Below are 12,143 nucleotides of genomic sequence, written 5' to 3' on the forward strand. Positions count from 1 at the left end.
CAAGACTCAGAAACTCAAATTATCATCAGTGACTTCCATCTGGCTCAGCTTTGAGATATTTCCTATTCCAAGGTCTACTACAGGAATACTTTTGGCATTATCAGTTGCTTTCACTTTATTTCTGATGCCTTTGGTGCAGATACTGCACACACAGCTGAGGCAATAAAAGGACCCAACTGCACCCATTGAAAGATTCCCTACTGCCAAGATTTTTTCCTGCAGATCAGCTGGCACCATTAGGAGGGTGTTAAAGGCTAAAGCACCAGCTGGGAGGCAGGCAAGCTGCTGGAGAGACAGGTAAGAGTGGAGCTTTCCATGATCCTGTATCTCTGCCCCCTTTCTGATTCAGGAATCACAGGCACCACCAGCACCAAGGCTTGACAAGTTATTCCTTAATTCTTTTTTTCTTTTTATTCCAGGTATGGAAATTGAGAAAGCCCTCCTAACACAGCCCTGCTGAAGGTCCTTGAGAGTGAGGTTTGGGTATGGTCTGGCCTCCTCAGCTCCTTGTGGGTTCCCTCCTCCTGGGGCCCTAAACAGATGTTATTTTATTACATTCAACTGCAAAGGGAGTGACGTGGGTACTTCCGTGCTTTGTTTGGATAAGGAGGACAGGGCAGGCAGAGCAAACACAAACACCTAAGGCTGCACTTCCAGAAGGTATCTGGATGCTTGAAGAGGCTCTGGGGGCACTTCAGTCTCTGTGCTCACCCCAGTGCCCACCTGCACTGCCAAAGGGACATTTTCCAGGCTGCCCAGGAGCTGTGCCCTCCAGGGAGCTCTGCCAGAAACTCCTCAGGTCAAGCCAAAAGGTTCCCCCACAGGGAAGACAATTCTCCATCACGCCACCACCAGTGCCCTCCACACAGGAACAACACAAAGCTCTCCCAAAATCCCTGCACCAGGCTCAGCCTGGCAGCTGCTCCAGCAGCTTTTCAATCTCAATATTGAATAATTTGTGTATTACAAACATCAGAGTGACACAGCTACTGCAAGAGCAGAGATGTACAGAAGGCAGTGCCTTAAAACCCCAAGTGCCTACAAGCACATACATTGATTATGTACAATTTTACTGCCATTCATGTTCATAAATTACACAGCAAACCCTGTCCCACTTAGTTGTTGGTATTTTCTACTGGGTAACAGAAAGACATTTTGCTACTCCAACACCCTTAGGCAAAATCAGCCACCACAAACCTCTGAAAACATGTTATAAAAAGGTTTGTGCAGAAATAACATCAGCAATACTGGAAACAAAGCAGCAGTGCTAAGAAATATTAGACAAAAAAACACCAAAATTCATGTATCACAGGCAATAGTTATTTCAGTTATTCATCCATCTGCTTGTTTTATTACATATATGGATCCCTGATTACACAGAATAGTTCTCAGTGTAATTATTTCAGTTTAGTTACAAAGCTACATGGAGCACAAAAGTATTTCCAGAGATATTTCCTTTTTTTTGCTGATGAAATTAAAATTCAGTCACTGCTGCTTTCTGTGTTACGAATTTTTACATCAGAAAAACAGATTTAATGCACAAGTTACATAAACATGGCCAAACAATACTATAAATATATAAATGTTTTCTCAACTACAGCCTGAAAACAGAGAAAAAGTTTCAGAATTACAAGAATTCTCTCTTATTGAACACCTTTTAGGTTAGATAGGGCAAGATTTCAATACCCCCCCCAAGCTAAAGGAGCAAAGTATTCCAATAACTCGTTAAGGAATTGATTAAAACCTTACTCAGAAAATTACTATTGTCAGAACAGCCTCAGGGGCTACCACAGGCTAGAAAACAGAATTAAAAATGTTTTTAAGTGTTAAAAAAATATTAAAAAAGCTAATTTTTCAGTGGTCCATCTCCCTGTCAGAGAAGAACCATAATAATGAAGAGCAGCACCACTGAATGCTTTGTGGAAGTTTTGGACTTGCAGCAAGTCAAAGAGGAGAGACAAGACTGACACCTTGGATAGAGTAAATACCTTAAGACTGGATTAGCAGCAGTTCCTTGCTGGAGCTTCCATTCATTAATATAAGTCAGCTTTCAGCTATTTATCCAGAGTTGGACACATCTACAGGTATTTAACAAGATGTATTGGATTTCGGTCCAGCAGGGCTGCACTGAAGGATTAGAAAAAGCATATCCTGCATGTGCCCTACAGCCAACGCTGGGCAAACCCCAGAAACACAAATATTTAAAGGAAAAATTATCCCAACGCTTCCACCCGCAGTTGCAGCTGACAGAAAGGCTTCCTGGAGACATTGCTTTGACTCTAAGTTACCTCCAGCTTATTTTCCCCTTCCCTGCAAACTTTGCCTTTGCAGAAAGGAAAATGCACTTAGAGCTCAAAGAAATCCATGCCAAGTGTGGCAAAGAGCCCAAAATTAGCATTGTTTCAGTGCACCCAGGTCAAGCATTTATAATATCAGAGATAAAGGGGATAACTACAAACCCACCAAGCTGCTACTTGAAATCACAGGATGGTTTGGCTTGGAAGGGACCTTAAAGACCATCCAGTTCCACCCCCTGCCATGGGCAGGGACACCTTCCACTAGACCCCTTTCAACCTGGCCTTGAACGCTTCCAGGGATGGAAATATCAAACAAAAAACCTTAAATCAGCCCCCTGACCTACTGTACTGCCATAATTGTGTATCATGTATAGTGTGAAACCTCATCTTGTGAAAACTCTCCTTCTCCTTCTATTTTCCAGGAACAAGAGTAAAACTAACAGCTGAAAAAAATCCCTAAACTGACTGAAAACTTTCTCTACAGAGAGAGAGTTAAATAAAAGCTCTGTATTACAGAGCTGGCTGCCTACTGGAAGTCAGTACGTGCTCTATGAGAAAAAAGAGTAATAATTCCTGGTAAATCCCTAATCATTTCTCAGAACAATCCCAGCTTGTAATGTTGTCGCTGACCTGGATGAAAACAAACAGGAGTACACACTTATCCGGTATCTTTATCCCTCTCCAATCTGTTGTTTGCAACAAGTGTTTATTGATAGAGAACAATAGTGGCTGCTGAGTAAACTGGGAGTAATTGAGCACATGCCTGCAGTCAAATTAAGGTCACTGATGTAGGAAGGAGCGTGTTTCAGCTGCCAGGCCCTTCCCTCTGTTTCGTGGGGTGACAGGGATTGGGGAATGTGGAAATGCATCCCCTCAGCAAGTAGGGAACGAAAAGGTGTTGTAAAGATAGAATCCCAGACTGGTTTGGGTTGGAAGGGACCTTAAAGATCATCCAGTCCCACCCCCTGCCATGGGCAGGGACACCTTCCACTAGCCCAGGTTGCTCCAAGCCCTGTCCAACCTGGCCTTGGACACTTCCAGGGATGGGGCAGCCACAGCTTCTCTGGGCAACCTGTGCCAGGGCCTCCCCACCCTCACAGCCAAGAATTCCTTCCCAATATCCCATCTAAACCTACTGTCAGTTTGAAGCCACTCCACCTTGTCTTGTCACTCCTGGCCTTGTAAAAATTCCCTCTCCATCTTTCCTGTCAGCTCCCATCAGGTCAGTCAGGCCATGATTCAGTCACCCCACGACTTCTCTTCTCCAGGCTGAACAATCCAAATTCTCCTAGCCTTTCCTCACAGGAGAGGGATACCACAAATAAAGCCCTAATTTGGGTGTCCATGGGGTTTGTTGTCTCTAGGACACTGAGGCTGCATGTGCTCAGTCAGTGACTGATCAATACTGATCAAACACTGATCAATAAGGCAGCAAATCTTTCCTGGGCATTTTCATTTACACTCTGCAGGTTTGGGACGTGTCAGAGCACGATCCTGCTGCCACTAACAGTGCAAAGGTACCTGCCCTGTCATGCCAAGCAGCTCCAAACCTCTCTCACAACACAGTAGCACTAAAATTACACAAATGCATTCCTAAGATGCATCTTTTCCAATTTCCTTAAAATTTTTTCTTCCCTACTTTAAGGCAAGAATATGCATACACAGGGTCACCTTAATCAAAAAGAGTCTCCACATGCCACCACCACTCACTACAGCCATAAACCATAACTCCAGGGTTCCACAAAAGCCTTAAATCTGTCCCACAGCACCACAGTCCTCCCTGGAGCATAAGTGAAGCAGCAGTGCTGGGCTGTAGGAGTTCCTGTGCTTCCACCAGCATTACCAAATTCCTATTTTCCCATTCAAAGAGCCATTACAAGAGCAAAACTCAGTTGCAAAATAGGTATCATGACCATGGTATCACCACTTAGTTCACCAACTCCTCACAGCCCTCCCCTAATAATAACAAATATGTATTTCTACGTACCTGGTATGAAGATACTTCCATATACACCTTTGGAAAAGCTCTACCAGTCTCACAGAGGCACTAAAACACCCTCAGTGTGAAGTGGGGCCAAAGTCCACATCTAAAATCTGTCTAATTATGATCTGCCCTGGCATGACAGGCAACAAAAACTCACCAGTTACAAGGAAAAATACAGGAACTCCCAACTGGTGTGGTACAGAGTGAAACTGGATTCGTTTGGGGGTTGGTTTTTTGTTTGCTTCTTGTTGGTTTTTTTAAACTAATGCATTTTTAAACTAATGCACCCTACACAGTGCAGTGTGGAGTCCTCACCCCTGGGTGGGGCATGCCTGGACATGGCACTCAGTGCTCTGGGCTGGGGGACAAGGTGGGGATCAGGCACAGGTTGGACTCAATGGTCTGGGAGGTCTTTTCCAGCCTTAAGTCCAACCTGTGCCCGATCCCACCTTGTCCCCCAGCCCAGAGCACTGAGAGCCATGTCCAGGTGCTCCTTGGACACCTCCAGGGATGGGGACTCCACCACCTCTCTGGGCAGCTCTTCCCAGTGCCTGACCACCCTTTCCATGAAGAAATTCTCCAGATGTCCAACCTGACCCTCCCCTGGCACAGCTTGAGGCTGTTTCCTCTCATCCTGTCCCTCGTTCCCTGGGAGCAGAGCCCGACTCCCCCCCTGGCTCCCCCTCCTGTCAGGGAGTTGCAGAGCCAGAAGGTCCCCCCTGAGCCTCCTTTTCTCCAGGCTGAGCCTCCCCAGCTCCCTCAGCTGCTGCTCACAGGATTTATATTCCAGACCCTTCCAGCTCCATTCCCTTCCCTGGACATGCTCCAGCCCCTCAATGTCTTTCCTGCAGTAAGGGGACAGAACTGGACACAGGATTCATGAAGCTGTCCAAGGACAGGACCACTTTGCCTAAAAGGCAGAGACACTTACTGATGACAGCAAGAGCACAACTATCCATGTTCTCATTAGGAGCAGCAAAGTAGAGACCCCATCCTGAAAATTAACAGGATCTCAACAGGGCTCACAAGCCCCGTAACTGGGAAGTTCTCCTTCTATATCCGACCTCCCAAGGGCACTATTTCTTTACTTCACCATTCATTAAAAAAAAGAGGAAAAAAAAGGGTTTAAACTATCATAGTAGTGGTCTAATTCCCCCATATAGGCACAAACCTTTGCACACAAAGGCATTTTAAATACAATATTTATAGTAAGACCACAGTGGCACCAGTTCTACCTCTCACTGCCCAAAGGCAAAGGGTCAAACAACAGCAGAAGTCATGAGGATTTGGAAGCTACCACCACCACTTTATGCTATCTCAGAAGCTCTGTTCAGGCTCACAGAGTTGCCAAAGCAGCTCATTACATCTCATTAAGGAAGAACACCAAAATTACAATTTTCACATCACACTAAAAGCAGGAAACAGGAGACTGAGCAGCCACACTCCAGAGCCACTGGTGCCACCGAGGGGACACAGCAGACATGAGAAGTCCTGGGACTCTCACAGCCTCTGATGTCCCCTCTAAGGAAGCCATACACCCACAGGGTCCCCTCAACACAACCATAAGCGTCCCCCTGGCTCAGGGAGGGAGATGAAAGGCAGGATTGAGAGGAAGGAGAAGGACACGCAGTATCAGGAGCGGGGAAAAGCTTCTCCAATTAAGCTGATGGTTTTCCTGTTTCGCAGGGCTCCCCATATGTTAATCTAATAACCATATTATCCCATTATACCCACACCCAGCCCTCGTGCAGCCTCCCCTGAACTCTCTCAGGAAGCGGAGCTGAGTCACGCTCACAAGTGCCTGCTGAGATAATGCCTCTGTACAACACCAAATTCACTTGAGTGCAGGAAATCCAGCAGCACCACAGACCCCACTGTGCCAGGGCAAAGGGCTGGGCAGGAGGAGCCTTCCTTAACACACCTGTGTCCTACCACGGTCTCAGCACAGATTGTTACCTTGATTTATTCCAGCTGCATCACAGCCAGCAGATGTTCGGGACTGGATATGTTAAAAATCCTCAGTGGTGCACAGAAATATACCAGCCAAGAGGAGGGGGGAAAGTATATATATGTATTACATGAACATCTGTACATTTCATATATAAACATCTCTTTGTATATAAACACACATATATAAACATCTCTTTAAACATAAACATCTCTCTATATATGCCCACGATTGCGACACAAGTAACAATCACAACAGAACACACCTTCCTGCTATTTCTGCTTTAGGGAAGCGTGCACACTGAATGCCAGAAGTGTTGGGGTTGGAAGGAACCTCTGGAGATCATCCAGTCCAACCCCTCTGCCAAGGCAGGGTCACCCAGAGCAGGTGACACCAGAACACATCCACAGGGGTTTGGAATGTCTCCAGAGAGGGAGACTCCACAGCCTCCCTGGGCAGCTGTCCCAGTGCTCTGCCACCTCCCATGCAAAGAAGTTCTTCCTCATGTTGAGGTGGGACTTCTTGTGTTTTAGTTTATGGCCACTGCTCCTCATCCCATCGCTGCACATCACCAAAAAGAGAGTCTGACACCATCCTCTGACACCCCTTGGACATATTTATATGGACTGATGAGATCCACACAGAATACATTATACATCACTAAGATGGCAGTTCAATTAACAATCCTCTTTGGGAACATGAAGATGTTTCTGTTTCACTATCAGACAAAACTGAGTCAACCTCAGTCTGCAGGACTGGTCAGGGTAAATAGCAAGAAAAATATTCTTATGTTAGAACTTCTGGCTCAACGGTGCCTTCTCCAATTCCGTTTGGGACTGTGTGACTGTGGCATCAATTCTCCACAACCTCCAATTTCACAAGCAGCAAAAAATAAAACATCAGAAGACTTGTGGTGTATACAGGTGCCCTTTTTTAAGAACACAAACATATAAAACCAAACACATAAAACCAACCTGAATATTCATTCTCCTCAGGAGGAAGCCCAGCGACACCAAAAGGAAGCTATCCCTCCCAAAACAGCCCAGCACAGGCCAGTGAATTGCAACGTTCAATTAACTCTAAATACAATCTTATCTCCTTGCAATGCAACTTTCAACTCTCACACCCCTGTGCTTCAGCAGAGAAATACCCCAGTTTGGGGAGGACAGTCCCTCTCAGCTTATTTGCAGGAAAAAGAAAAACTATCAAAGAAAAACAAGCCTATTAGAAACCCATGACAAACTTCTCTGGACACAAACAAAATATACCAACTAAGCACCAGCTGAGCACATCGTCTTGTGTGTTTTCAAACTGGGAAACGTGATTTTTTAATTCTTAAATTACAGCTAAGTCTAGTTCTCTTACTACACAATCTCCAACGCTGAAGATCCATATTTACCTAAAGCATATTTTAAATTACTCAGTTTATTCCACACTTCTTTCTCTCTCATCCTTTCAAAGTCACTCCCAAGACATGGATTCCTGGAAAGCCAGGTCTGGACAGTGGCCTCCACCACAGCAGCAGACTCGAGTTCCTGCAGAAGAGGAACTTGCTTTCGAGTGTCACTGGTTTGTAACAACTTCTACTACGTGACAATTTATCATTTCAGTCTTTCCCAAACACCCATCCTACACCACAAGGAGGTAATTTGGGAACCTAATGAGCGACTGCCACCAGCAGCACTTTTGCTTCCATACAGTTGTCCTGCATCCTCAGCACCGAAATTACTCTGGGTCTCACTCAGTGTAACTGGGGTTTGCTAATAATTTAAAAGCTGTGCCACGTTTTCTCGGGACGTACACACAGAATTTAAAATTCATTCCCAAAATTCACTTGGGTTCTCCTTAGACCCAGAAACACCCTTTTTCCTGCTCACTTTGTTTATACAAGGCTTATCTGTAGGTTTACATGAAAAGTTTTTCTTCACAATCAATCCAGTCCAAGAACTGTGGTGGACACTGAATTTCACCTCTCCAATCTGAATAGTCAGATTTATTATTTCCTTCCCCAAGACAAACACTCATTCATGCCACTGAAGTTTTCTTCTCTGCAATCCCTTAAAAAAAAAAAATACTCTTTTGCTCGAAATCAAACGTCTTTAAACTCAAGACGGGCCCTCTTGGCACAGCCCTGCCCAAACCCACGGGGCTTTGGTGCTGTTTAATTAGAGCGGAGATGTTTTAACCACCAGCTGGGAACAATCCCCCTCTGTTTGGGAGCGACGGAAGGAGCGGAGAACGAAATGGATCCGCGGAGAGCAGCGCGCAGGGAAACCCCTCATCTGTATGAACATCACACTCCCCGCAGAGCCAGAGCCCTGTCCCCGGGAGCCTCAAAACCCCCAAAAGAGGGACAGGGCACAGGGTGGGCTCCCAGCGGCCACCAAGCATCCAGCTTCGGAAGCGTATCCTGCCCTGCTCCCACCAGCGAGGTGGGGAAAGAAACCGACGTGGAAACAACTCCAAGCCTTTTCTACTCCGAGCAGCGCTCGGGAAGAGGCAGCGACAGCGGAGCGAGGGGAAAGGCAACTTTTCCAGCTAGAGCGCTGCTCGCTCCCAGACAACTCCTAAAAGTTCCTCGGAGCGAGTCCCGGCAGGCGGGGGGCGCACGGAGCGCGGCGGGGGGGTCCCGGGAACACGGGGGTCACCGCGCTCCATCCCGGCCCCGGAGGGGAGGATCCATCCCTGCCGCTTCCAGGGGAGCGCAGCGGGGGAGCCGGGCAGGGATGGGATGGGATGGGATGTGGGGAGGCCCGGGCCGGGGGTCCCCCCGCGGGGCAGCAGGCGGGCTGGGGGCAGTGTGTCCTCACCTACGCCGTACTTCTCCTCCCTTTTGGTGGGCACCCAGCGGGTCATGGCGCTGGGAGCCGCCGGCGCCGGGATGCGAGAGCCCCGCTCCCTACGCCGCCATTTTCCAACCGCGGGACGGGAAAAGTTTCTCGGATCATGTGGTGCGGGCGGAGCCGGAGCCCGGCCGGCCGCCCCTTCCCTCCGGGCCGCCCGCCCTCCGCATCCCGCCCGCGCCCGGGGATGCGGGAGCGCTCCCGGGGGACGCTCGGGAACCAGCCCCGCGGCTCCCCCCGACGGGAAAACACGCCCGGCTCCCGCACAAAGGACAGCGGGACGGGGGAGGTGCTTCCCTGATTGTATTCCAGGTGCACCTGGTGGTGCTCCGACGGAAAGTTTCGGTGCCTGCGCAAAAAGCGTTTCCTTCGCGGCGGTGCGGCGCTAAAAGGGGGTTTCTGCGGATGTTCAGCTGTTGTAGCGAACTCTGCGTTTGGGACCTGGACAGGTTCGAGAAGTGGGTCTGTAAGAACGTCGTGAGGTTTAACAGTGCCAGCTGCTGATGCTGCACCGGGGTCGGGGGATGAACTGATGGAGCAGCCCTGGGAGAAGGGCTTGGGGGAGCCGGTGGGTGAGAGGCTGGACGTGATCCAGCCCAGAAACCCCCACGTGTCCTGGACTGGTCCCACAGCCTGGATAGCAGGGGAGGGGGGATTCTGCCCCTCTCAGGTGAGACCCCACCTGCAGAGCTGCCTCCAGCTCTGGGGGCCCACAAGAAGGATGTGGAGCTGCTGGAGCAAGTCCATAGGTGGCTCCAAGGGCTGGAGCCCCTCTGCTCTGGAGCCAGGCTGGGAGAGCTGGGGGTGTTCAGCTGGAGAAGAGAAGCTCCAGGGAGACCTTAGAGCCCCCTCCAGTGCCCAAAGGGGGTCCAGGAGAGCTGGAGAGGGACTTGGGACAAGGGCATGGAGGGACAGGACAAGGGGGAATGGCTTCCCACTGCCAGAGGACAGAGTTAGGCAGGATATTAGGAGGGAATTGTTGGGTGTGAGGGTGGTGAGGCCCTTGCACAGGTTGCCCAGAGAAGCTGTGGCTGCTCCATCCCTGGAAGTGTCCAAGGCCAAGTTGGACGGGTCTTGGAGCAACCTGGGCTAGTGGAAGGTGTTCCTGCCCATGGCAGGGGGTGGAACAAGATGGTGTTGAAGGTCCTTTCTAACCCAAATGTTGAGCACACCTTTCAGAGCAAATCCTTCCTGGGCTGTAAAAATTAAAAACCTTCTGATTTCTAGACCTAAATCCAAAGTCTTGTCCAAAACCCCTGTAATCTTGGAGAGATCCAGGACCGTGATTTAAAACCAAAATTTTTTAAAAAGCCTTTAGGAAATAGAAAATAAACTGTGTGAAAGTCAACAAAAGCAGAAGGATAACACTTAAGAGAAATAAGGAGAGGTGAAATGTCTGACTGGCTGTATTTGGTAGGATTAGCCCTCAGCCAAAGGGGAAGCTCCGTACCACAAATTTAAGGATTAAAATAGGTCCAGGGTTGAATCTTTTATCTCTCCTGTTCTTTTGTTAGGATGGCAAAGGGCCAGTTTCTGCAACAGCTCTCTTCACTGTCAGGTTTTGAGATCAAGTATTCTCTCAAACACCTGAAGGAGTCTACTCTTCTTTTCATGTAGCTTTCCTTTGCCGATCTTTGGGATTACTTTCCCAGATCATCCTCTACATGTTCAAACTAATCTAAATTTCATTGCCCCTGTCCTGCACAATCCAAAGGCCATTGGGACAGAGCAAACTCCTGCACCTTCATTCATTCTGCCTGGGAGTGAGGAGATCAAAAGGTTTTCGAAGTCGTGGCTCATCATCTTTATCCTGCACTAATGGAGAAATGATTAGTGCCTTACCAAAGACAGCTTACAAGTGAGCTCTTTGATTTCACAGGTTTATTTTTGTAAGGGAAATCAAAGTGAATTAACTAAGATAATGGATGTACTTGCTCTGTGCCTATAGTCACCTTTGCTTTTCCACACAAGACAAAGTGGGATGGAAAAGCAGTGCAGCAATAATATTTATTTCCAACACTTAAGGTTTCACACTTTTATACAACTGGTGCATTATTTTTTGTGGTGCTCCTAAATATGTGCAGCAAAGGTGTAGAAGCTGCTCAGGCATTAGATGGTTTAGAGACTTTTCAGGCCGTTAATGTAACAATCTGTAAATCAGGGAAGCTGATTGACTTTTCATTTAGATTCCTGATAACTGGGAATCACTTCCCTGGAACTGCCATGGCTTTGGGGGTGTGAGCAGGGGATACAAAGCAGCACGCTGATGTTAATTGAAACCTTGCAGATAGCTGTAATTAGTTAATAAATGAGCTGTTGCTCATTTCTCCTTTCTGGGCCTCAAATCTGGAAGTCAAACTGTGGTATTTGTTTCTGTTTTGAGGGAGGCTAAGGGAACATGTTTACCCTTCGTGAAGAATGTGCTGCTGCCAACCTTTCTTGGGGTGTTAACCAGGGCTTAAATTAATTCTCATGTAGATTGGCACTCCTTAGTTTACATTTATACCTCTACTAAGTGGGACCTGAAGATTAAGTGCATTCCTAAGACAGGAAACACCAGATTCAATCAAATGAAAGCTAAAGAATTATTTACATATTCCACATATTAAGTCCATACAGTCCATACAACAGCAAAATTTATTTTGATGTCAGTGAAAAAAGAGGTTTGTCCTGTTGTCTGATGATGATGTGTAACAAATAGAACACAACTGATCCCAAGACCACCATAAAGCCTCACCGATGTTGATGAGGGTCCATATTCATTTTATTGCTTCCCACATTTTCATTTTAATGAAAACCTGTTACAAATAGAGCTAATGCCACTAAAATTTTGATAGCCAGTAAAAAATACTCCTAATTCACCAAGCATAAATATCCCAATGCTGTTTTTTTTTACAGCTAGGAAAAAATGGTAATGGGATAGGACTGTAATAGTGAGAAAATAAAAGAGTTTTATTTTTCTCTTGCAAACATAATATAAGCTATCCTGAAAAACATTTTTCATTAAACAGTAAAATGTTCAAGATGACATATTTTACATGCTTAGGCAGGATATGATTCTTCACACTGTG

General features: G+C 47.0%; 1 protein-coding gene across 2 annotated transcripts in view; it reads right to left on the reverse strand.

The window, feature by feature from the left end:
• Window positions 1-9,162, reverse strand: part of DOCK1 (dedicator of cytokinesis 1) — a 280,931-nt gene extending 271,769 nt beyond the window's left edge. For both annotated transcript variants that reach the window (XM_027705622.1, XM_027705621.1), the window contains exon 1: window positions 9,040-9,162. In XM_027705622.1, the coding sequence (XP_027561423.1) occupies window positions 9,040-9,085 (46 nt within the window). In that variant the 5' untranslated portion in view covers window positions 9,086-9,162. The remainder of the gene's footprint in view (window positions 1-9,039) is intronic.
• Window positions 9,163-12,143: the final 2,981 nt, after the last annotated feature.

This window comes from Neopelma chrysocephalum, unplaced genomic scaffold (genome assembly GCF_003984885.1).
Source record: "Neopelma chrysocephalum unplaced genomic scaffold, ASM398488v2 Primary Assembly neopelma1_347, whole genome shotgun sequence".
Classification (NCBI taxonomy): domain Eukaryota; kingdom Metazoa; phylum Chordata; class Aves; order Passeriformes; family Pipridae; genus Neopelma; species Neopelma chrysocephalum.